This window comes from Cygnus olor, chromosome 13 (assembly GCF_009769625.2).
Source record: "Cygnus olor isolate bCygOlo1 chromosome 13, bCygOlo1.pri.v2, whole genome shotgun sequence".
Taxonomy (NCBI): Eukaryota; Metazoa; Chordata; class Aves; order Anseriformes; family Anatidae; genus Cygnus; species Cygnus olor.
The window spans coordinates 14111076-14138662 of NC_049181.1; the positions used below are offsets into that span (position 1 = coordinate 14111076).

The window sequence follows — 27587 nt, forward strand, 5'->3', positions numbered from 1 at the left end:
TTGTTATTCCTCTGCAGTAATGGAAAAGAGTGTATTGAAAAAGTCAACCTTCAGCAATTTAGTCTCCAGGGAAGAGCACAGCTGCCATTATTTACAGAAATGAAAAATCAAATAGTTAATGTTGTGAGGACAAAACTGCATGAATGGGGGATTGCTGAGTACCAATTATCTGTGAAGAACTGTGCACATGAAAGATAATGGAAGCAGTTAAAACTCATCAATACATTCCAATAAAAAGAAGAAATAGCTAATCATAATACAACACGTTCTTCAATGACCTTGGAACGATGGTTGCTTTCTTATAATTCTTGACACAAAGCCAGACCCATGAGGGTCAGAGCCACAGACAAAGCATGTGAATAATTGTCTGTAAAAGGCAATTTGCCTGGTGTCACCAGGGCTGTATGGGAGGAGGTTCACCTGGTGTGCTGGCACTTCTCTGAAATCGGCAGCTCACAGAAATAGTAGTGACTGATGGAAAGTTGACAGAAGAACTAACAGCAAAGAAATGAAGGCCAGTTGGCTTTGGAGCCATGTCCAAAACCTGCTATCTTGTCCGTAATGAAGCTTGTTGAAACCTTTTAAGAGAAGCCAACAACCACGGGATTCAGGAGACAAACGTCCCTGGAAACATCTGAGAGCTCTGTAAAGGTAGCAGAGCAAACCCCCGGGCACTGATGTGCTTGGTTACAAAGCAGCACGAAAGCTGTGCACTTAGAGAGGAAGACAGGGACTGGGAACAGCGTGAACCCAGTCCCTGAGCTGAGTCCTGTCCCTTCCAGCTGCGTGGGTACCACTGCCCTCTCCAGTCTCCTCTATCCACAATGCAAGCAAGCAAAAGAGAGACAGAAGCAGCTCCCCCAGGGCTCCCGTGAGTCCATATGCTTGTGCTACATCTCTGCAGCCTCAGCTGCCTCTTCACAAGCCTCACATTTACGGGATGTTAACAGAAGGACCTAGCCATGCTCACCCACTGCTTGCTCTGTGTGCTTTGGATGCAGCACTGCTGGGGGCTATTTTGTAAATGGCTTCCCTTAATCTTCAGTACTGCTGAAATGTTTTGTCTAAAAGCAATGCTATGTACAACACAGGAAGTGAATGCATCCAACACTGCTTACATAGGGTATTTTTAACAATTGGATGAAGCAAATCTTTTCGGTTCCAAATCTTTTACTTTAAAGAAATACACGCATAAAATGGGATACGATTCTGCAATGGCATATATGCAGCTGGCTTCTCACAGGACCTCTACATGTTCGCTGTATAGCCTACAGAAGTAGGAGGAAACACACTTCTATACACTGTGACTTCAGTAACATTCTGCCTCCATTTTTCATTCGGCAGGATCAGAATGAGATACAAAGCTGCAATAGCTCTAAAATCACGCACTGGAAAAACAAGAGGTTGATTTCAGAATTGTCATGCACACAGAATCCTCTGAGTACTCGTGAGGTCTCTTCTAAACAACTTCAAAATGTTTCATAAATTAAAAAGTAACTGAACAATGAAGTTGCATTAATAAAAATGCAGCAGCTTCACATTGAAAACACGAGCTAAACAAATGAAAGCAATCTGGAGGAAAGTTACCACTTCACGTCACTTTTGGCTGGTGCAAGCCAAGGAAATCACATTGGTATAATCCCAAGGTACTAGAAGTAAATTACCTCTAAAATCACAAAATCTTACCCTTCACTTTCTCCTGCGTATTAGAATAAACATTATCCAGTATTGTACAGTGTGAGAAAAACATAATTATAGGTTTTCCCACTTACACAAAGACTGAGAGAAGTTTCCTGACCTCTGTTCCTGCTATTTAACATTCCACATTCTATAACCCCTTGGATATCATTCCACCCATCCTCCAAAACTATGGATTTCTTTGCAGCCAAACCTTTTCACACTTCATCTACCCAGTGCTTAACAGAAAACAATTCTTTTGATAATGGTGATGCTAGCTGCAGAAAGCAATATGTCTGTACAACTGCCCATTGTTTTTGCACAATGGGGGAAATGTGTTCCCTGCTCCTTTTGAAAATATGTTATTGTTTCTAGATACCATTCCAGACTGCCTATGTGACTCTTAAGTGTTGAAGTAGGCTATGAGAAGTACCTTTACTTGAATACTGTACTTTAGATCTTCAGCAGATACTAGTTATATGCACATTAATAGTATATTAACTATGCTATAATATAATATGCTATAATTCACTAATAGGATTTAAAGCATTTGGATTTAGTTCACCAGGGCTTATTCCAGCTTCACGGGAGCAGGAACATTCTATGTTCACGGAAATTAGAGCTTCAATTTAAAGAATAGGCTTTAGGCACCAAACAGATCATACGCTACCAAAAGGCGGGGGGAAACACTGAAAAACACCCCATGCTATTCTTAAATGTAGTCTTCAGGCAAGCTGTATATTTCCATTAAGTTGTTTTCAGACTCGCAATTAACTGAGGTAACTAGTTAACCTCAATAACAATTGACTCTTACTAGTTCCTAGAGTTAGTCAACAGCCTAAAAATAATTGATGGGGAAATGTTTAAAAGAGTTCTGCTGGGGAATCAGTTCACAAACAGCATCCAAGCCTCCATAACTGGCTCCTGAACATTTCTTCATACTCCCATTTGCCTATGGAACAGAACAGAACAGACTCTGATTCCAGTAGGCTTTGAGAAAAAGTCTTAGGGATTTACACTTTTGGGTGCGTAGAAGTTTGAACTTAAACTAGAAATTTCACCACTTTGGACCTCTGAAATATTTCCAGTGCATATATTATGAGTTTCCTGAGCAACTGCTTACCATCTGCTGCTTCATCTCCTCCAAAGTTCTGTCTGTAGAAGAGCATTAACTCTATGTTGTAGCACTTATAGATGGTCACCAGCAAAATAAGCAGAAGAAGGATGGCTCCCAAACCTCCAGCAAGCTCTATTTTGTAGATCAAATCTAAAATTAGCAGGGAAAGACAAAGGTTATGATCTTTTTGAACTTTAATGGCTCTAATCCACTGTACAATTCCATATAAAATTGCACAACTTCTTGTTATAACCACTGTAACATCAAGGATGTCTCTTTTTTTGTTGTAGTTTTTTGTTCATTACCTATTATTCAACTTCAACCACTCATTCCTTCTATTCTTTCAATTCTGAAATTGCCATCCAGAATGCATTTGAGGCTATAATCGTAATTCTACCAGGGAATTATGTAGTGATTTTACACTGAGGATTAATCAACCTTTAATGAGCTTGTGGAGTTTGAAACTTCTATCTTGGCAGAGAGCATCAAATGCTGTATGCAGCATGTGAGAATAGGTTTACTAGGCATATTGTACCCCATTTGGGAGACTGCAGTCCCCCAAATAATATTAAACTTTGGTTTTATATTTGTGGAGCCAGTGGATGAGCTGATGTAAGCTGTCAAGCCAGGACTTCGGCTGAATCACTAGCGAATGAATTGAGCATGTAGAGTGCCCAAAACAACGTGAGGAGCCAGAAGCACACACTTCGAGTTGTGACGGCTACCAGTGGAGCTCTCACATATTTGTTTAGCACATGTTATACTTTAAATGGGAACTAGTGCTAGCTAAAATTTCCTACTGGGATGCTTTTATTACAAAACATCACAAGCAGTCTATCCCAAAGTACTTCACAAATTCATCCAAATGCAATTATCCATCTATTACAGCTGGAGAAACAGAGGCCTGGAAGCAACGTGTTCAAGGTCATTTGGCAAACTAATGCCAAAATGAGATAAAAAGCCTTAAATACAGTGCTCTACCTGACCTAAGATGCTAGCTTTAACAGTATCACTTCTTATCCTGAAATGTCCTCAGAACGCAATATTGCTTGTAACACCACTTGGCATATTACATTACCATAAAAGACAAAACATGCCAATTTGACAATAGCATCTATATTAATTAGCCTCTATATTATATATTAGCATCTATATTATATATATTAGCATCTATATCATAGCCTCTATATTAATTAGGTAAGATGTCATGAAGATATTTGCTGCTGTGATAAATACAATATGAAGATATAAAAACTGTAATACAGGCGAGAAAAAGTTTTTGTGATCTTTACACTTCTAAAACTTAGGCCAGAAGAAATTACTGGTATGTCATTTGTGTCATTTTCAAGATAAAAAGCAAATTAGTTGTGTATCTTTTGGGGTTAGCCCTGCCTCACCATGCCTTGTATTTCAATAATTAACATCAGATGTCAAGTTATTCCCAGTTTACAGTATCTCTGATGTCTGTCTGCTGAGAAGTCATGGACTAATAGATGGAAAAAGTCTATTATAATAGCTATTTAATCTCTCTGAGAACAGGGAATTCATGGGACTTTTATTACACTGCAAGATAAAGTTAGCATATGCTCTGGGGAGAAATCTGGTCAAATGGAGAACAGAGTTGGCTAAAATTACTTTTCAGTGGGAAAAAAAAATATCTTTCGTGTTGTACTGAAACTTTTCTACCAGCAAATTGGGATGATGGCAAAACTGCCAGCTGGGAAGGAGAGAAAAGGATGAAGGCCATTCAATTCTGACCAGCGCAGTTGACCTGCACTACCTTGCAGAATGAAGTCCAGGAACAGAGCCCGTTGTATTCTCTCATCTATGCTCCAGCTGAACCCCAATTGCTGGGCAATGAATGCCTGTAGTTAAGCAGTCAACGAATCCCTCAGCACATTATGTTGCACACTTTTGGGGTTTGCCTGTTTGATTTGGCACCATTTGAAGCTGTTGTGTGTTACAGGACTTAAACAGCCCATCCGTGGCAGTGACCTGTCTACATCCCCAGCAAAGCTGGGTTTGTTGAATGACTATTTTTGCCCACGCTGTGTCCTAAAGATCACCTGTAGCCTGCACAGGAGCACAGACTTTCAGCCACCTGCCTGGGCAATGGCAGGGTATGGCAGCAAAATGGCAGCAAAGATGCTAATTCCAGCTTAAAAGGCAGAATTGATCTCCTTTTGCATCTCCTTTATTTGTCCTTCTACCCCATAATTCTCCTAGGCTCCAGACTTAACTTCTGCTCTCCTTATCTCTATTCCAAGGTAGATGCAATGGAGGAAACCCCCAAACACTCAGTTTTCTTGCCTGCTCCAGCTCTGCCTCTGATGAATGCCTTACCCCTCAAGCAGTTCTCACTGAGATCAATGGGGAAGGCAGTCGAGTAGGTGCAACATTAGGAGAGGAGTTGAATCTGGACTTTGTGCTATAATGGTGGCTGAAAATTAGTACATAATAATATTCAGATAGGTCCTAATGTAAAATATTGTAGAAGGACCCAGCCACAGCCTATCATATAGAGGATTATAACCTTTAAAATACTAGAAGTCTCATAAATACTCAGTAAGTGAGAGTCAAATATACTTCAGAAGGCTCTTCATCATTTAGTATTACATCGGCATCAAAAAACTCATCAATTTCCTGTGTCTTGAACAAAGGCAGCCTCCTTGAAAATAAACGTTGAGCCAACATAATTGTAATATTTACTTTTATCTAAATTCACTGCTTCTTTCCGCTAGTAGCACCGCTCGATTTTATTCTGCAGTTCCAGACAAGTTATTCATGTTCCAGGACAGTTATTTTATAGTGCACTTAGACTTCAGTCAGGAGAATACTGGACTGTTTTCAAATTAATCTGAAGGGAATCCTGAGCTATTTCCACAACTAAGGAATAAGTGGGTGTATACTGTGGTCCCATGTAATTCAAGCATGGAGGGGAAAAAGCACAGAGCAAAGCTGGATTTGGTTGTTTTTCAGTCAAAAATAAAAATCCTACATGATGATGCATGATCTGGGGCTATCAATATAGCAGCATTCCTGGCTATCAGACAGCATCCTGTATTCTCAAAAAGGGCAGACAACCTATAGCACTGTTGCAACGTGGAGCCAAAAGTGAGCTGCCAGCACCTCCTGCCCAACAGGGATAGAGCAGGTAGGACTTCAGAGGGAGAGAGACTTCTCTGACCAGGAAATGTGCTTCCTTGTTGTTGTTCCAAGTGCCCCAGCTTCTGGAAAACTGCAGCACATTACAATAGGAATCCACAATCCTTTGACACACACATAGAGGATGCTGGTCGACAGCCCTCTACCAATCCTGTCCTAATTCCTGTCATAGGTCAGTAAAACTGTAATATTTCCTGGCTTATAAATACTCTACAATCAAATCCAAGCTGAAAAAAGATAGGATAAGAATTATATCAAGCTACAGAAAGGAAAAGTTTGGCCAAGTATTGGTAAGAACTTAATTAATACTCTAAAAAACAAGCCAATGCGACAGGTCGTCAAAGGACATAGTGAAAATACTGGGGATATTTTAAACGGCATTTTAATAGCTTGAAAATAAACTACCAAGAATGCCCAAGGGGAATATAAGCTTTCTACAGTCACATTTCAGAGAGAAATGAAATAGCGACTGAGAAGTGATCCTCTCCACCTCCGAATTCTGTATTCAGCACTGTTTCTTCCATAATTTCAGCAGAGCTCTGAAATGTCTGTTTTCTTGTTATAAATAAACCTAGCTTGTTATGCTAATATATGCAACACAGCCGAGCATTTACCAGTGTCAACACAGATATACATGCTATCAGTTGTGTATTTATTAGGTTCAGTGGATGGTAAGGTAGAACGCTTTTTTGTGCTAAAGAGGCTAATCCTTCATCATGATGACCAGTTTCCTTAATTAAAGTTGTGACACCCTGTCAATTTATATGCTAAATAAACATTCGTGTGTGTTCTGCATCACAACTGCAGGCCCTTGTTTTTCAAGGTGGTTTGTGGTTTCTGTATTGTTTTACCCCTATCACTTCCCATAAAGCATGGCCTATGTTACACCCTTCTTCCTGGGAGGAAATAAAACTCTCGTATAGGAGATCGTGTAAGCACAGTTGATCCAGTTTTGGCAGAACTGAATACTGTACTTCTGCACATATAACCTGCTGGTCACACGAAAGAATAGTAGAAAAGGTTGTTGAGCCCAAAATTTCCTCTCCCTACTAGTTTTTTTTTTTTTGTCCCAATACCATCTCTCCCTTACCTTTAATTATATACAGATTATCTGAGGGTACATGAAACACAGCACTTAGCATTCAGCATGGATTTAGGTGAACCTGCTGACTGTAGTTCTTTGCCAGACTCAAGATGCTGGTGAACCTGGTCTCAACCCCATCTAGGGATGCCTCACCTGGTCTTCCTGTTCTTTCACCTGGCTCCTTGTTCATTTGTCCCATGTTGACGTCTACCCTAGGCTCAGAGATCAACCTTCAGCATGCTCAGGTACTAACAGTGTATTTAAACCTTCTTGTAATGGGGACACCTCTGTGGGATTTAGCTGCAAGGATGGTGATGGAGACCACTGGCTTTTTTAACCAACACTAACACTGCAATCCACAATCTGCTGCTAAGTGTGTCCTTTGCCTCTATGGTCTGAAAGCACATGAAGGACTGGAACAGCTCTTGCAGGTGTGCCTTGTGGAAACATTTCTTCTTCTCTTTTGGTAAATGATTTATAGCCAAAAATGACAACAGAGATCTGGACAACATTATTAACTCTTTAGTCTATCTCCTGTGCTTACAGCTCTATGATTTCACATTACTTTTGTACCCTGAGTGTGTAACCTTTCCTTGCTCTCCCAACAGTTACTGTCTTATAGCTTTGGTACTGCCTAAGACACTCATCTTACAGAGATTACAGTCAAATTTAAATGTCACTCTACTTACAAATAGAAGAGGTGATTGAACTAACAAGATAGGAACTGTAACGAGATACTGCTACGTGCCTTACGATAACAACTTCTACAAACAGCAGAGCAGCGTAGCACCTTTTAATTTGGCACGTTCAAACCCAAATGGTTCCTGTTCTGCTACAGATAACTTGTCAATAGTGGTAGTCCCAATTCCAGGCACGGTATCCAGCAAAGTAATGCAACAATGAGGTAATTCTTCATTGATTTGTAGCTACCACTGCAATGTTTTCATTCCCCTCTGCAGTTAGAAATCAAAATGCATGGCGATTATTTAAAGATTTCCATTTAAACAGCGAAGCTGTTAAAGGAAGTGGAGATGTATGAGAACATCTGACCTCACTGCTGAGGTTCCTATTGTAAGAAATACATATTTTAACTCTATCACACAATTACCTCTGGTCTAGTCAGTCAACTCTGGGTCAAATTCATAGGTTGTTTAGACCAAAATATTTCCATTGATTTTAATGGGGCTTTATGGGTGACTGTATTCCAGGCAAGTACATCACCTGTGAGGCTGATTCACTAGCGACTAAAGAACAGCTCATGATTCTTTTTTTCCGCAAATAGTAAACTGAAGCCATAACACAAATGTACTTCAGCTCCAGTAAGCACCCAGGAGTTCAGCCTGCCTCAGACAGACCAGCAGGACCTTTGCTACTGGCTGACCCGTGGCTGCTGAGGCAAGAGAGATTACAGCGAATAAAATACTGAGAATTACCTTTCTTGCGCAGAAGAACACTGGCATGTTTCCGTCCATTCCTGTTTTCTACATGACATGTATAGTTCGCCAGATCTGCCTCCTCTACAGCGTCAAAGATCAATGTCAATTCAACTTCTTTTTCTCCAAGATGTTCTCTAAGGAGTCTGAAAGGAAAGATACAACCTTGTCTTAGCTGAATGAATACAGGGTGGGGAGATTCCCACAAGAACCATGACTCGTCAAGCACAAGATACAAAGTTTTCCTGGCCTCCTCGCACTCCTGAAGGAGGACTTGGAAAGAGTTTGCAGTGGCCTGGAAGAGACTTCACAGATGCAACTTTCACAACAACCAAACCCCTTTTTCTCCCCTCGTGTCTGCAGCGAGGAGCAGGGGCAAGTCAGGAGGAATGTGGCAGTAAGCACTACAGTTGCACGCGGCTGGTTTACTTTGGCTCCCCCAGAATTAACACGCTAAAAACAGTTCCTCTTTTAAAAGAAGCAATAAATACTCACTTTCCAGAGAAGTAAATATGCCACGGCCGAGCAAATTATAAGGCAATATTTTAAAGGCTGTGTCTTGTGCTACATTTTAATGCAATCTTGAAAACCAATGGAAGGAGCTATGCTACTCTGGAATTTTCCACTTTTTTTTTTTTTTCCCCTATACCCTGACTTTATAAGGAAACAGTATCAAAAACAAGAGCTCTTTGCTCCTTTGAGAGCACAAATGGGATATATGAAATTCCCCCATAAGGAACAGAAAGTTGTAGCAGAGTTTCAGGCCAGAGGTACAGCCTTTTCGTGTCATTTTTCTGACACCAACATTAAAATAACGCAAAGTAAATGCAAGTGTTTTCTGATGATGACATAAGACTAAAAACAAAATGCCTTATTCTCTCAAAAGACTTATCAGTTGCTCAAGAAAGTTATGGGTCCTTTGAGCAAGGAAATGTGATCTCAAGTATAATCTGCCAGGTTCATTTGACCCTGGTAGCGTACTGCTGCATAAAGGCAAGGAGACGAACATAAAATGCACGATGCCCTAACAATCTGAAGCTTCTGAACTCACCATTGCACATAGTCCTGCTGGCAGTCTAACATGGCTTTATGGATAAAACTGTATTTTACTTTACTTTACTACCCCATATAAATCTTTCTTCCAGACACTGATGAAAGGTACAAGGGAAGACGGGTAGTTAGCCAAAGTACTGTTTGTGCTGGATGGAAACTGTTTCTCCTGAGAGCTTAAATTTTTCATTAATAACAACAAACACCAAATTTCTCTACTACAAACCAAAGCTGTTTGGGGTTTTTAATGAATGCATGCGTTTTCTTATGCCCAATACATAATTTCATATAACAAACACAGATCTCCACATCTGAAAACTAATCAGAACTGTGAGGGATTTGCACTTGAAATTCAAAAATGCAAGTCTGACTGCTACAAACCAAATACTACAGTAAGATTTCATATGGCACTTCACCTTTAAAGGCTTGTGTGATCTGACAAACTCAGAAGACACACCAGAAAACCCACAAATATTCACCCCTTTCACTACGGCTGTATAACTTGCAAAAAAGGCAAATGAAAAAACAGTAGTTTAAGGACAGGCACGTGTGTTGCATTTGGAAACTTGGATTGCATCATTTCTGCAAATTCACCCTCATTTATTTCTGTATTTCTGCTTTTTTTTTATTATTACTATTATTTTGGCCCCGACTCCTAGTGTTGAAAATAATGCAAGGAAGTCTGATTTTTCACCATTTCTGGACAGAAAAGAAACCTCCCAGGACAGCCCAAACTGCCTGCAGACTCAAATCAGTGCAAACCACTGAGGATCAGATAAATCAATTCTCATTTATCTATTAATATTCCATTTATACAGCAAAATATTTTAAACTCACGGAAGTCTTCCTTCTCTGTTGTTAAACAATACGCTTTACAAATTTTATCCTACAAATTATGCTGCAGGGAACAAACAAAATCATTAACATAGGAGCTATCTGGGACATTAATCTGGAGCACTCTATGAATGTTCAAATTGTCTTGTGTTTATTATAATGAGCATATTTTATGCACAGTAACAATTACGAAGACATTACAATTAAAATAAACTATTATTCTGAATCTATTTAAAATAATCAACCTTTAGCCTAAATTTAAATAATGTATGGTCAGCTAAAAAGGAGCTTTCATAAAAAAGAATACGTTTTTTTTCACTTCTTTTCATGCTAATTGCAGTCTCTAGAAAGATCTCAGAATGAAATGTATCATGAAAATGCTGACAGACAACTTAAACATTGTGCTGGTAGCAACGTACAGAAAAGCTCCTGGTGGTGTTAAACCTTCCTGCTTTTATTATTTTATTTTTTTTCAACCAGTCCTCTACAGCTTGTGATACACTATTGCCACAGAAATAGTCACCCATCTACATTTTATTTTATTTATTTTATTTTTTAATATGTGCACAGCCTTTAGTTCATTGCATTTTGCAGTTGGTTCAGAAAAAGTAGGGCACAATACTTTCGGGGAAGAAAAGGAATACAGCGTCAACAAGTTAGACCTTAAAGCTGCAATAACATTTGCTGAACATGCAGAAAATGAAGCTCTGTCCTTATCTGAGTTGGTGGGAACCTTGCCAGTAGCACTGCCAACACATGCCAGTTCCGACAAGTTGAGAAAATAATGGCTCTTTTTTTCTGGTTTGATGAACAAACTGTAAGAGTAATTCCATTACTGAATACATACAGAAATCAGTGGTGCTTGACAACTCACAATAAACAGCATGGAGGGAGAGACAGAAGAGGTGGGTGAAAAGAAAAAAATACCCAATGCTTTCTTTTTGTTCAAGCTGAAGCAATTTATTTCATCTGAAACAAAACGTTTTGTCTACTGATGATTTATCAGTTAAGAAAATGTGAATTAAAAACAACTGTAATGTCATAATACAAATGTTTTCTTTGAAGAATATCCCATGTTTCAGATTTTTCAAACGTTTTGTCATATTTTTCACTGCATTTATGTACTAAATTGAATCTGAAGATAAAGTATTTTTGCTTTGAAACCATATTCTCCTACAATTGTCAGGTTTCATCTGACCACAGATGGCAAGGCCTGAAGAAAGCTTCACCTGGGTCTCTTTGCAGGACCAAATAATTGATTCCAAATCTTTACTGATCTGCATGGGAGTCGGGACTTAGCAAAAAGGAAACTTTCATTCTTTAGATAGAGGATCTGGACTGTGAACAGGGATAAGAACTCTAGTCCTTCCTTCTGGTCTTTAACAGTAGTCTGTTCCTCATTCTCTGCCCATAAATTGTCTACTTAAATAGCGTGAGCTTTTCAGGAGAGAGCCGTCACTTCCTCACTTCTCTACAAAGTACCTAACACGTTAGCCAGGCAGTGATGGTAATTCTGCCTCCCTCCCTTAGCATCCCCTCCTAACAGGGTACAACGTTCTCATCTTGTCTGGGTGGTTTTGCACCCATCAGTTGACTTCTGCGGGTGAAAAGGCAGAATGTAAAATTAATCAGCAGGAGGAAATAAGACTGCAGTTCCAAATGTCTCTATTCACATCTTTCCATGCCTCTCAAACGAGTTAAACTATTTGCACTTTAAAAATGGTGAAGACAGAGAGAAGAAAAAAAGAAAAGACAAACATGCTCTACAAATTGGGTGCTACGGTCATTTGCAAACTCTTCTGCAGTGTCATCTGAAGAAGGAAAAGAAGCAACACAGAGGTGGCTGGGAGAGTAAGATTTACGCCTGAAAATATTTATTTGCCATGGCAAAGAGATGGTGTTGACATTTCCTGTGGGCTCCTTATATAATTAGGTGCAATGGACAACTCTGCAGGCAGGCTTAAAGGCTTTGATTCCTTCTCTAATAGCTCTGGTTCAATTTACATGACATTTTATTAGTGCTGTGAAAAGCCCACCTAGAAAGCAAACTCTGTTTCTCCTTTTCCCCCTATGAATTTCTAACATTTGGAGAGCTTAACTCAGGGGAAGGCAAGGAGGTGCATTAGAGAAGGGGTTGTCACCTCTCAACCCTGCAGTACTGACTGGTTACTTTTCATTATGAGGCTCTCTAACGAGGTCTAATAAATAACTGCAAGGCCAGAGCTGCATGTAGTACTTGGGGGTGAAGCCTGTCCCCAAAACAAACCGTTCCTGGGGCTTGATTTTAATAGGATTGCTCAAATCATATGCATCCCTATTTCAGTGCTGTTATAAAAGCAGGAAGATGGCCTGGTAATTATGCATGCTCCAGCATGCACGTGAGGGCTGGGTGCTGTGTGTCCCCATGGTTGTGTCCGTGGTAAGGACAGCACCAAAAATTTAGAACTCTACTTCTAAATGTGTGAACTAATTTAACACAGGGAAGTAAAATGTTGGGTATTTGCCAAAGGAACAACCCATGGCTTATTTTGGTCTGCTCGTAACAATTTCCACCTACTTGTAGTTTTTCCAGCATTAAAAAACCAACATGCTGATAATGTCACGTACAAGCACACTGATGGGAAAAGCATCTAACCAGCAAGCTTCCCATGGCTCATCAAACTTGAAACATACATGACATTTTTTGAAATACATCAATAAACACGACTGGGTGGGAGATGCGGGCCGGCTCAGGGCGCTGATGGAACAGTCAGTGCCGCTTAGTTTCCCTGAAGCAGCAGAGCTGCAGCGGGATGCACAAACAAGAGCTGTTACTATGAAAAAGCCATTTGCGAAAAGTTACTCCTGCAGTTGCTATAGCTACTTTGAAATGAGAAAAGGGATGGACTGTGGAACTGCTGGTAACGATGCAGTAGGTTTTGGTAGATGCTTTGAATGCTGGCTGGGATGCCCAGGAGATTGGGTGCGTGAGAAGCAGCTTTGCTGAAGAGAAGCCGAATAGCAAGGGGTCTGTAAACCGAATCAAAACATTTTAACAGAGAAAGAAAAGGAATCACTGCAAAATTAATTTGAAACACGAATGTGGAATGAGATGGGGCAATGAGGTACAAATGCAACTTTTTCATACTCAATTTCACTAACAGAAACGCACGTCAAAGAAAAATTTGGAACGTCCCTGGAGCTGGAGGGCTCTTTAAATGCAAACCTCAAGCTGTCCTTCTGACATGAAGGAAGAGCAAAAACCAAAATCACTCTGTTCAGATACCAGAGAAGACACAGTGCTGCTAAATGCTGATTACGTGCAATGGCAGAAGTTTCATGTAATTGTATTTTGTGGTCAGAAGCCCAAAAGAGGATTTTACACTTAAAGCCATTCTGATAATATATGATAAATTCCATCTGAACACAATTAAGGTGCAATACTAGGTCAGTTATTTTAGTATGACTTAATAACCGGTGGCTAAATGAGCGAACTTCATATTATTGATCCAGAGATAAAGGAACAGAATCTCTCTCTCTGCCTGCTCTCCAAAACCACTGTTAGAAGAAAGAAACAACTCAGAAAATAGACGAAAAAATAAAAAAGAATGAGATGGAAGATGCAAAGACCTTGGCTTTCTTTATGATCTATACTCATCATCTATCTATTGGAGCTGGGACCACCTTGTCCAGTGTATAATCATAGCTTAGTCTTTGCTCAAAAAGCTATTAATCAGGTAATTATTCATCAGGGAAGACCAGAAGATGCTGTTACGTGCAAACTCCATGAACATCCATGTGGATGCAAGTGTTTGTTTTCTTTACAACTGGTACAGCAAATGACAACCAGCATCTGGAACAAGCCACGCACAAGCCGGGTATCAGACATCCCTACAGACAGATACCCATCTCTCCCTTAAACGGTAAACAAGGAGGAACAAATGCTGCTCTCTGAAAGCCCTGGTTAAGTCCTAGAGAGCTGTATCATGAGCAGACAACACATTCAGTACGAGAGAAAAAGTAGGGTGACTTTGACAGGAGACTATTCATCTCTTGAGATTAACACTGATGCTGAAATGAATGTCATCTTGCAAAGCCTGCCACAAGGGCCGGCTGCAGTAGACAGCATCGTTTCCATGCAGGACTAACATCAACCCCCAGAACGCTCAGGAGATGTTACAGCTACTGTCAGGGGAATCTGGTGACAGATTTTCAGGCACATAGATAGCTACTACGTCTTTAAAGTTTACTCACTGGAGGCATGCAACTCACACTGCCCTGGCTCCAAGTCATTCATCTCACTTTAGACAGAACATGGTTTCCAGTTCCAGTTAAAAATGTATTTTGAAAACAAAACAAAAACAAAACCACAAACAGGCTTTTGGGCCGTGCAACATTTCTAACACTAAATACTCCAAAAAGTACCTGATTTCGCCTTCTCTGATGTGACCTTCTAATTCTTCTATGAATTTTTCCCCTTTCATCCAGTAGATCATTGGGCCTGACTCTCCGCTGAATCCAAAGAAAGCTTTGCAGGCCACGGTCAGCGGGTTGCCTGAGGACAAGAAAAGAGAGGGTTAGACACATTGACATAGCTGCTACAGAGAAAATGACTATGAGAAAACTCAGTGCCTGACACAACTCTCCACATAAAACTGGGAAAAAAAGTGAATCATTATAAACCTGAGGAAGAACACTGATGCAGATTTGCATCTAGAGGAAACAGCTGTGAAAGGAAACTCAGATTATCCATCATTTCATTTTTTCCCCAAAAGATACTACATGAACAATGAGAGGGTATGGAAACGGTGGCAATGTAAGGTGTTGTCAAATTGGTTATTAAAAAAAATAAAAGATGACTTTGTCAGACTCCTGGGATGCCTACCAAGACAGAAGAGTGTGCCCTAATAGGGAGGTAAATCACCAAACTTGCTTACCGCTGCCTAACCACTTGTAAAAAAAAAGACACAGTGACAATTTCATCCTAATTTAGGTAGAAATCAAACGTTAATGAAGTCTTAGTACGCTGTTCAGAGAGCTTTTAAAGATCCCCAAGTAATATGTGATGCCAGTAAGCTCCAACACTTGTGTTACTGTCAACAGGCTTTTGGCAAAGGGCCGAACTTCAAAGCATTGCTCAGGCGATACAGGAAAGAACTTCTCCCTTTCAGCTCTTCAAAAGTACTTCCAAAAGAAAGAAAAGAAACCTTGGAAAATAATCATATTCCTTTTCTCTCCAAGAATTCAGAATATACATGGCTTGTTGGTTGGCTAGGGCTTTAGCTGTACTGACTAGTCAAAGACTGCCATGCTTAGACTGCCAGGACAGATGGGTGTCTGTCTGTACAAAACAAAAACAGAAAAACGCCAGGAGATTTAGGAGAACCATTCCCGCTCCCCTAGAGTGCTGCACCCACTTTCTTTTTTTTACCCAGCATAGGTGGTCAAGCTTACAAAGCAGCTGTAGAGGAGCTACATGGGAGGACAGACTTCATTTCATGTCACTGGAGACATTTGCTGACTTTTCCAAGACTTGGATCAAACGTGCTAAGCATTTTACTATATTTAGAAGAAATGTTTTATTATTCCAGTCGTTCTCAGTGCCAGCAGGAGACTCTTCTGACACTCAAATAAGAACAGGCATACAATTTTTAGGAAGGGCTAGTCGTTCGGAGCCTGTCACTTGGTTGAACATGGGCTAATGGTTTCACATGATTGACTTATTGTGCCTTAATCAGTTACCTCTTGTCTGCCCATTGGTGATAACTGGCTGTGTGCATACTCAGGGCATATCAGAGCTGGGTGTTTAAGCATCTTTGCCTAACCCCCTCCAGAGCCGTGCTAAGCCAACTACTTGTACTTGTCTATCCGTTCTCTCAGTGCCCAATTTAAGACATGTCAAAAGAGTCTGATTATGCAGGAAGCACAGCATTCCCAGCAACTGAAAATCAGATGCCTTTAAATTGTTTCCAAGAGCCAAAATTACAAGTCCTTTTCAAACATTATGATACAGCAAGAAAATGTTTAGAGACCGTACTTGAGTCTGTGTCTCTCAAATAGCAAGAGACAGAAATGGAAAGGAAATCAGAATGTTTATCCTGAAGCGGTTTCACAGAATCCTTCATTATCCTCATATTCACCATGAACCCTGGCACCACAGCTGGCCACCATACACGTGCTGACGCTCACAGATTATATACAACCAGCTCAAACGTCCAGACCATGAGGCCAAGTGGATATTCACAGCCGTCTCTACATCCCCCAACACTGACCATCATCACAGGAAAGTTTCGAGCCTCATCAGCTGGTGAAGAGTCTGACTCTTGCGGGTGTCCCATAAACCATGCTGCGATGGGAGCAGCCAACACCCTGCGAGGTGCCGCGTGCCCACCATGGGTGATGGGGAGATTCAGGGCCTCTGGCTGTATCCATCTCACGTCTTCCTAACACGCTGAATGCCAGGTGTGAGGTCTTCTGCGCTGCTCGCCTCAGAGGCATGACAGACGTCGATTTAAATACCACTTAGTGATTCTTAGCATGTCGCTGCTCGGTCCACGTTTGATTTTAATGGAAAAAGACAATCACAACAATGTGAAAAAGAAAAATGGCTAGATGGGGCCTTTCAGCCTTGACAGAATATGCCCTTTACTTGGCACACCGCGCTGGGCATTAAGTGTTACAGGCAAAATATATTGCAGGGTGTGCTTTTCCTCAAGCCAGCACACTTTTACTTTAAATAAAAATAAATAATCAACCCCCCGAGGAAATTAAAATAAGGTGAAGCTAAAATTTCTATACTTACAGAGTAAATATCCTGAGGTAATGTAACTGTTCTGAAGAAATAAAGTTTTCTGTACAAATAGGAAAAACTAAGAGAACAGCTACGGTATGCAGCTCCTGTAGTAAATGAACCTGGTCCCTGTACCGGGACAGCCTGTGTTCCCGCTGTGCTGCCAGGGAAAAACACCAGCATAAACTAATACGGCCAAGGGTGACCTTCAATTAGAGGGGATTCGTATTTCCAGCTCTGAGCCCAGGACTGAAAAAACCCCAGTCCATCTCACCTGTGAACCCACTGCTGATCAGAAGGAGGTGACAGTGGTGGCATCACAGAACAGCCACCTCCTCACGCCGTAGCACAATGATGCATGTCTGGGTTGAGCTAATCTGATCTGTCTTGGGGTGGAAAGGGCCTGAGGCTTGGTGACACCCCCAGGTCCCATCCAAGCCCAAACCCTCGCACACCACTTTTCTACTTCCTGAGCTGATGGGGACGTCCCGCTCTTGTCTAGCTCACCGAGGTAGCCTCTGGTATTTAACTCTCCCACTCCTCTGTGAATCAGGACCAAGAAGTCCATCTTGCACACAACACTAAATGGTCCCACTACGAACTTCTTATTAAAGAAAATTTCCCCTAGCATCATTTAATTAACCACATCAAAGTTCCTAGAACGAATGCTATCCTGAAAGTTTTCCATTTATAAATGGTTTCTATTTAAACCTGTTTCTGTTTCACTTGTAACTTTACTTACTAAAATAATTTGCTGAGAAACGGAGAAAACAATTAGAGAGATTTCTAATGAATCAACATTTATGAGAATGTTTTAAGAATCGAGGGGAGAAATTAGAAAAGCCTGCTCACAGACATCCCTGCGCTTACTGCTTTGCTGGGGTCACCTTGGGAAGGAAAGCCTCCGGTCCCAGCAGCAGTGTCTGCTTTACCTTTTTTCCCTACTCCGTCAATCAGGCAGGCTTGTTGCAAACCCAGCTGATAAGACACAACTGCTGGCAAAAGGAATGACTTTTATTGCTAAATCTTATTGTACATTTTTCATGCGACTGTTTTCACAATAAATACGTGTGAGCTCCATTGTACATTTTAATATTTCTTTTTTTCCGAGAAAGAGAATCCACAGAAACGCAATTATTCAAGCAAAAGAGCTGAATGCTGGGGGTATGAGTCCTGGCTAAGGATGGAAAAAGGGTCTGCAAAATAAATTAGCCTGGCATGATTCTGAATGTGCTTACTGCGGGCCTGACATGCCTTGAAAGAGAATGACAAATACTGCAGCACAGGCTCTCTTAAAAAAGTCATGCTCCAAGCATCAAATAAATGAAGCTTAAAATACCTAAAAGTTCTTCAGTCCTTTAAAAACCTAAACGCCAAGGCTAGATGACTGACCAGCACAGAAGACTGTTCACAGACCATAAGATCTGGCTTATGCCAAAGCAATTTTTCAGGAATTTTTTTTTTTTTCGACTCATGAAAAATACTGATTATTTTTTCTTTTTCACTTATTTTGTACAAGAAAGTGTATTTCTTGGTTTATTTGCCAGCATCCATTCAGGGGTGCATTGCACAGTCCATGTTCTCTGATGTTCTGCTGCTGCTCTGTTCTTCCAGCAGATCAGGCTTTTGCTCCCAGAGCAAATCACCCATCTGACAGCCATCAAAGTCATTTGTGAATCCTTTGCTTTTTGTGATTTTTTTGCTACAGCTTGAAACATTCATTTTTTTTTCCAATTCTTTCCTGTTTTTGTGCCAGATAGAGCTCCACTCACAACAAGTCTGATCCATGCTTTAGCATCTCCTTGCACCATAGTGGGAGGCTTCTAATCAATCAAAGCCCCAAACCATTGTCACTTCTCTAAGAAATTGAAAGAAGCAATAACAGAAATAGAAGACAGTGGTAACATCCTCTCTCAGCCTCCTCTCTCAATTTCAGCCTGATTGTCCAAATTAAATAGTGACTGGAGGAGGGCTACACGATTATTCCCCAAAGCAGACAGCCAGACTTCTGTCATGGTAACATGAATCCTTTGATGGATTCCTGGGGAAAAACCCCACAAAGGGTTTGGCTCTTTGCTGGGGAGAGGCTGCTGTTTGCTCACATCCCTGGGGACTCACAGACTTGTGAAAGTGGTTGGATCTGGGCTGCACTGCTGCCCATCACAAGGCGACTGTTTCCTCATGTCTATGCCCAGCACTGGCCCTTCAGAACCGCTTTAAAGTCAAATAAGGGCTTATTGAAAAATAAAGAATGAATCATGGGACGATAACCACAAAATGGGCGTGCGAATCCTGCGGGGCAAATCAGGCTTTGTTGCTTGCCCGGCTGAGCTGGAGGAAGCCGCCTGGGGCTGAGGTGCCCTAAGAAGGGCGGGGCCACGTCCCCAACCAGTCCCTGTGGTGCCAGAAATTCAGAGTGGCCATACAAACCCATTTCCTAATGAAACCCCCAGCTGTTTCCTTTCTGGAATGGGGTTTGATGCACGTACCCAGCTCCTGCTCTCCAGCCTTCCTTTCCCAGGCTTTTTCTGACAGGCGAGCGACTGCTCTACTTGAGGCTTCTCACAACTCGGCGGTTTCAAGCAGCCTTCTCCGCAGCCCGGTGGGAGCCTCCCTCCCTAAACCACCAGGGGGTGGAGGCTGCGGGGCTGCACTTGGTGCCTGCACTGCTGTGAAGCCCAGAAACTGGGCATGGACACCCATCGCAGGGCTGCTTACACAGCAGCAGGGCACTCACCTCCAAGATCACCTGGCCCAACCACCCCCCTACCACCAACGTCACCCACTAAACCGTGTCCCTAAGCACCACGTCCAACCTTTCCTTGAACACCCTCAGGGATGGTGATGCCACCACCTCCCTGGGCACCCTGTCCCAACACCTGACTGCTCTTTCTAAGAAATGTCTCCTCACTTCCAACCTGAACCTCCCCTGGCACAACTTGAGGCCATTCCCTCTAGTCCTATCACTGGTTACCTCTGAGAAGAGGCTGACCCCCAACTCCCCACACCTTCCTTTCAGGCAGTTGCAGAGAGCAATAAGGTCTGCCCTGAGTAACTCAGTAACGGCACCCTTTGGCTGTCCGCAGGATCAAATCTGACTCATTAGTGCTCTAATGCGTTTTACAAATGCAAGAAACGGGCCAAAGAGCAGCAGAGTGACTTAAACTCCTCTGGTAAGGCAGGCAGGATTATCTACAACCACGAAGTAAGGAGCACACTTCCTTTTCCTTCAGAAGGACGTCCTGGATAAGAAGATATGGGATACAGAGCTTATGCCTGCAATTTATCCACAAAACAAGTGCCAGGGGCACCACAGACCTTGACTCATGAAAAATAGCCTGTGTGTGTGGCAGCTTCTATCTATAGCTTGCAGAGGACATCAATTTTCTCCGAGCCCCTTGCAAAACCATCCTTCTCACCCCTCCCTGATGCTCAGCGAGGGGCAGAGCCCAGCAGCATGCCGAGCAGCCCCACTGGTGCTGGGCTCAGCAAAGCTGGCTGCCGCCAAGCATTGTGCTGAGCTGCTGCCAGGGACTCAAGGGTGGTGACAGCAACAAATGGTGCCCGCTCGAGGCCACTCTAGCAGTCTGAGACCCAAATCCTGAGGCTAAGCCCTAGCCCTCTGCCAAGCATCCCGTGCCAGGTGTTCCCTGAATGAGGTGGGTTGTTTTTGCATTTATTAAGTTTACTACGTTGTGTTTTAAAGTGTTCAATTAATTGAAGGTTTAGGTAAGCAATCGCGGGTGCCTGCAGTCACTACTTCTGAACAAACAGTATCACACTGGTTAAAAAGACGACTTCATAAATTCACTATTCCAGCAGCAGGTAATTTCTCCTCATTCAGAGATCTCCCACCTTGTCTGCACCAGGGTCAAACCTGATGGATGCTGCAGCTGCAAACTCACTCTGACGCGCTGAGCATTGCAAGGCACCTCGTGGGATGTGTCTGCTGTGGTTTGGTATCACCTGGTTGATTGAAAAATTGCTGCTCATCCACTTATCCTGGACTGATGTGGTGAGCAATGAATACTGATGTTGAAAAGTTTGGTGTTAAATAAGGGAAGCTGTTGACTCTGGAAACCAGGCAACAAGACTGTCCTAATTCAGATTCAAATCCTGTATTTGGATGCTCCAATAGATCAGGACTCACAAAGAAGCCCGTTTTCCATGATTCAGAGCCATTTTCCTGCTTTCTCCATGAGCTCAGCACCCATGCCAACAAGCACATTTTCTTTTTTTTGTAGCATTGTGCTTCACCTTTCGTGACTTCACTATCCTTCTCTTCACCCATTTCCTTCGGCCTTCATTTCCTAGCTTCTTCCTTTCAGTTTCCATTCTGCCTTCCACCCTTTTTTCTGCCTTGTCTCTGGACCTCAGTCTCCCCCAGGACATGCCCAGAGAGTCTTCTTTCCCTTCTGTTGCTCTACCTCCATCCCTCCCCTTATCCCATGAAGCATGATGACTAGAGTAGACACCAACCATGTTCACACCTTGAGGCCAGTGAATAAAGGACAGTTTCCAACAAGCGCTGCCGTAGTCACCTACTTGTTATATCCGTTGCATTTTCCAGATCTTCCAGTTCTCTTTTCCTCCTTCCTCCCATTGCAAACCCAGATGTTATTCTCTCCTGCAGAGATCCACCTTCCTTTGCCTTCCACAGCAATTAGAAAGAGCTTTAATGCTGTGGTTGCAGTTGTCCTTGCCAGCCACTCTACCAACAACCTTATGCCTACCCAGAAACACCACAATAAACCCAGCCAGCTCTGAGCTTCACTGATTTGTTCAAGTGAAATTCTCCTTTTTTTTTTTTTGGTTCATCAGCCCACACTGCTCAGCTGGCTCCACGCACAAGAGGATGCTGCTAGGGCTCATCTGCGCCCCAGATGGGATGGCTTCCTAAACGAGGCAGGAGGCATCTGGCAGTGCCAGCGGAGTAAAACCCAGGCATATCCTCATGTCATCCATCTTCACGAGGGTTTTTTCCAGGTCCCTCTTAGCACAGGTCAAGGGACTGCAGCGCCACTTCGCAACATCAGGGTCTTCAGCATCTGGTCCTGTTACCTGCTAATGCCACACTGAAATCCTTCACAGATTTACCCATTACTGGATTTAGAAAAAAAATAATCACAGAAACCTCAGGTATGCTATTACCTCCCTCCTTTATTTTTTCCTTGCCATTTCCCAGCATTATTTTGTTCCTTATTTTCTTTAGGACAACAAGATGTATAAAGTCAGTGCTAATTACTATACCTGGGCTTATTTTACCTCCTCTTTTACTAGGTTATCCTACAGAACGCAAGCTTTGCTGTGTGCCAAACCATGCTACCCTTATTTAGATAACAGTCTTACGGAATCCAGTGACTATTTTGAGCATTACTGGATAGAGTGAAAATAACATACATTCAAAAGCAATTATTTTCTCCGAAAAAAAAAACATACAGAAAATCCTATGTTTCAAAGCTCTATTCCAGCAGCCAGCAGATTTATGACCAGATATGACCCCTACAAACATTTGCATAATTAAAGATCAGCTAGGAATTAATGAACCGACAGCATTTTTAATAAAATTAATACAGAAAGAAACCTGCTTTGTGCAATGATAATAATTGCTGTAATGAAATAAATTTACAGCAAAATCAAACCTAACTAGCCTCCAGACATTTCCAATCAGTTTAACAGCATTTTAAAACACATATGTATACGTTATTTTTACTAGATGGTTTTATTCTCCAAGTTTCTATAAAGAGTCTAAAGGAGGTGCTCTTCTCTCAAGTAGGGCTCCGGTATGACCAGCATATGTGAGCAACTAAAATGAAGTTCTGGCAGCTGTCCTGATGTATAGGAAAAAATAAATGGTGGTACATGACATACATTAAGTTGGCTGTTCCCTCATATAAGAACTCTTTCGCCAAGGCAAGTCTTTGACAATAAAAAAGAGCCAAGTAAAAACTTTGACAAGAAGCATGCGAAAGATCTTTAGGTCTTGTTTTGTCTTCTGTAGTTTATGATCTTAATTCTAACCTTCTTTCCTGCTCTGCTCTTATTTCTTACACCCTGAGACATCACAGAGCACACAGCCATGAGGTATTTGTGCTCTTCTGTCTCGCTCAAGTGAGCAAATAGCAGATCTAAAAAGTACCCAAAGTAACATTGACTAACAACAAGCAGCAAAATCCCGAACATGAAACAAACCCAAGCAAACCTCTAGACAGTTTGCTGCCAGGAACACAAGTCAGTGCACTGCTGTCATTGCATACAGCCACAACCACTTCTAATTTAAACAACACAATCATGACCCAGTCCAAGTGCTGCTTGTAGGCTTGGCTATTGACTGGGGCTCTCACAAAAAGAGAAAAACAAAACTAACACACACACGAGGCTGAAATGGTGCTGAAAAAATATTATCAGATGTTCCAAGTGCCTTTTGGGAAACTAAACAAAAAAATCCAAACACAAACAGATCAATCAAGGCAAAATCTCCTAGGGCAACTTCCTTCCAAAAAAGACATCCAGAAGCAGCCCCCAACCAAGCAATCCTCACCTAAATAAGCTAAAATCCTTTACTCCGTTTTCAGAACTGCCTTGAGGGCAGAGTTTCAAAAGCCCTAGTCATCGAGGGCTCAGGTGTAATTGAAAGTCAGGGGTTTTTGCTTTTCAGTTATTCACCTGCAATGACGACGGATGCTTCGCAGGATTTCCAGAAGCAGCTTGACAGCTGCCTTGTACTGACTGAGATCCTTCTGAAAATCTCATTTCCATGCATTCTGAGGCATTGATTTACGAAAAACACAGGAATGAAGGCTCTCTTAGAGAGCACCATATGAGCTAAAAAACAGTCCAGGACAAACTACACAGGAACTGGAGGCAGGACACCACATGTGACACTACCAACCTCCAGCAAACTGTGAGGAGTGGCAAATTTGAGAAGTTTTATTTCAGATTGTAACTACCTGTTGCTGGCGTCCAAAGCCAAATTGCTCGTCTGCCATGGCCTAATCTGAGCTGTCAGTGAGCTGATATGGGGATGTTCCATATGGATATGCTTTCTTTGAAGGGAGCAGTGCACAAAGGGAATGGGCTGCAGCTTTCTGGCCCATCTTGTCCATGCTTGAAATAAAACTGGGGTTTCCTTTCATTAGTTGCATCCTGCAGAAGCCTAGGCCTTGTATCCCCATCTGACATCTGGAGGCAGGATGATGGGTACGTCTCTGAGGACTATTTGCTAATGGCTTGCCTTCTTTTTCTAGCAGAAACGTGTCTTCCATTTTTGCCGATCCTCATCCCCTTTTGCTCCAGATGAGACTGCCCTTCAGCCTTAATGCAGTCATTCTTATTTACTCTTCTGAAAAAGTACAAAAAGAAGCAGCAATTGTTTCAAGTCCCCCAGCAAAATGCTTTAGGGAATGAAGTCAGTGAAACAAAGGATAAAAAGTTCACCTCCGAGCCTTTTCAGCGAGCTGGCCATCGCACAGGCAAGCTGCCGCATCTCAGCTGGTAGAGGAGTGCCTGTTACACCAGGAGCCGGAGGAGTGGAACAAAACTTTATGGGGCAGCAACATCCAGGCTAGTGTGAACCAAGCAGGGAGTGAGATGGAACAAATAACCTTGTTACGGCCCTGGCCCCTCTGCTGGCACAGTGACCATTTCTCTGTTTAATACTGGGTTTTGGTATGGCCAGAATAGCTGGCACCACACAGGTACGTCACTTTGAGAGAAGAACAGGAAGGAAAAAAATATTCTGAGGACATTTGGTGCTTTAGATCACCGTCCCATGGTGAGAAAGAGAAACAGCCAATTGTTTGCTTCAGCATCAGAGATGGACCACGAAATGTTCCTGCCTCCTCCCTGCGATCTGCTGGCTCCAGAGGAAGGCAGAGACCTCTCCCACATGCTGCTGCTTCTTGCTGACTTTGGGACTTGCCAACTCTCCAACTTGCCCTCCAAATTTTTTTCTACAGACTATCATTTCTCACACTTCAGTTTCCTGAGCAATTATATCTTATCTTTTCTCTCAGGTAATAAAAAGGATGAAATCCAGCATCCATTTCTAAGGAGCAGTCTAGCTTCATGTGGAGAAAACAGTGCATGGAAGGACAAACCCAGCCAAACCTCTTCCAACTTTTGCACTGATTTTTAAACAAGTGCTAAGAGACATTAAAAAGATGGCTACAGAATGGTTATCCCTCCATTTCATTTAGAAATGATAAAACAAATGTGAACTAATACTTCATATTTCAGATGTCCCGCCCTGTAAACCGGATGGGACGCAGAAACGAAAGTATGCTGGAATCTAAGTGGAGCCAACTGGGATATTTTCACACTGCTTTGTACAAAGATGCAATGAAAAACTTAATTTTCCCTGAAAGGGATTATCTCTGCAGTGCCCTGGAGCAGACCACAAACATTAGTGCGGTTAACAAGGTCCAGAATATCACCTAGATTCAAGTATTTTGATGGTAGCCATGCCCTCCCCTCTCTGTGCTACACAGCCACGCTCCCAGCACGGTGCAGGAGGACTAAGCCAAGGGACCAGACACAAGAGGCAGTACCTGCCGCAACCTCCAGCTTTGCCAGCCCTCCTCAAATAAATCAAACGCCGTGCTGGGTCTCGGTCGGGGGGCTCAGGAGGCAGATGTCAACAACCTCTGATACCGCACATCACCATGAATGTCACCTCACCTGGCCTCAGCTATGCAGGCTCATCCTCAGGCACAGGACCTGCTGTGGCTTGTGCTAAGATGATGCAAGTTCATTTCTCCTGCACAAAGGGACCAAGGGGACACAGCTACCCAGATCAGCTTGTACTCAGACAAGAACCTAAAACTGATTGATGTGCTTAAAACTTGACAAATGCTCCAGCATTCTGCTGAATAGGGAGAGGTTTCCTTCTTCAGTACATTTAAGCAGATATTTAAGTACTCTGCTGAGTCGGGACAACAGCAAGTCTTTATTTAAGACTGTACATACCCAAAAAGTGCCAAAAGGAAAACAGCAGCCACAGGGAGCAGCATTTTCTCCAAGATAACTCCAGTAAATAATTTCCATTATTTACTTAAGTTTAGATATAACATTCAGGGAGAGTAGGGATGTAAAACAGTTTGATAAATACAACCTGTGTTCTGCTCATTGATTCAATCAATGCTGCTCATCAGTTGTCCAATACAGAATTTACAGGGAAATTTAATCTCTTTAGTTTGTCAAAATTAAAGGAAACATTTTTATTTGCCCTTCTTATTAAAAAAGTTATGATAAAAAAAGGAAGTAACATTAAGGGGGACAGTATTTTTGGAAAAAGTCAGACAAATAGGAAACTAAAATAGGAGACTAAAATAGGAACAGTTTTACATCATTTTTTTCTGTTTTTGTTCCATCAAAATCTTGGGTTAAGAATTTTTTAATCAAGATGCAAGGCCTAAAACAGGGTCCTGTGCCTTGGGTGAAAGAATTTAGCAAGCACTTAAAGATGTAAGGGGTCATCAGAAATGTTATGAACTCAGACAACTTCCCAGTGTTAAAACTACTCCTTCCTAAAGAGAAACAGCGACAACCCCTTGTGCTCAGTGATTTGAGTCGTAATCTATCAGTTCAGGTAAATGCCATGCTAGGAATGACCTTGGTGTTTTCTCTGATGGATGTGATTTGCAGAAGTCAGCAGACTGATTTCCCTAAACCTATTAGCGGTGAAGACTCAGATTTACTCTAAGCCTCTTGCCTTGCTGAATAGCTGATAGCACTCACATTAAACATGCATTAAATGTAATTTTAGTTGCACAGGAGTCTAATAATCCCAAATTTCCCCAGGTGAGTGTCAGATCATGAAGTCGAACTCAGAACTAAATTCTGCCCCACCTCTTTCTTCTCTGGGGTCCCTACGCACAGGGAAGGCACAGCCCCGAATCCACAATCTTGCTCTCAGCACTGCTGAGTGACGATGATTAAAACACCCCAAAAATCAAAGAATACTTTGCTGGCCCAAAGTAGAACATCCCCTGTAAGGAGAAACCATCCTATCCACATTCATAGTGATTTGTGCCCCCAAAATCTGAGCACAGAGCCCATGTGGCTAGAGAGGAATATTTTTACTCAGTAAATAAATACTAATAAATACTAACAAATACAAAACCTACACACACAGACCTCTTTTGGAGATGGGTGACAAGTCCTTCTCCAGGCTTACAAGGAGATGCTGTGACTTTGAATCTGAACCACCCTGAGGAGGAGGAAGCTCTCTTTCCCTGCTGTGAAGAATGGTGTGACCTTGCTCCACCTGGGAGAGCCATGGTATCAGTTAATCTGAGCAACCTGCAGAGAATTTAAGTCTGGACCTACATGGTTCATCTTTAAAAGACCATTTGCTATTGTAAAATAAAGGGGAATCAGGAACCAGGAGCCTGTCCTCCCCACATGGGCAGGGCTGGCAGTCTGTTGCACAGCGGGCAGTGCATGAGTGAGCTGCTC

The 27587-nt window shown here is 42.1% G+C and overlaps 1 protein-coding gene across 10 annotated transcripts in view; it reads right to left on the reverse strand.

Moving 5' to 3' along the window:
- Positions 1-27587, reverse strand: part of IL1RAPL2 (interleukin 1 receptor accessory protein like 2) — a 358032-nt gene that overhangs the window by 12262 nt on the left and 318183 nt on the right. For all 10 annotated transcript variants that reach the window (XM_040572218.1, XM_040572223.1, XM_040572227.1 and 7 more), the window contains 3 exons: positions 14765-14894; positions 8477-8622; positions 2801-2944 (listed from right to left, as the gene is read on the reverse strand). In XM_040572218.1, the coding sequence (XP_040428152.1) occupies positions 2801-2944; positions 8477-8622; positions 14765-14894 (420 nt within the window). The remainder of the gene's footprint in view (positions 1-2800; positions 2945-8476; positions 8623-14764; positions 14895-27587) is intronic.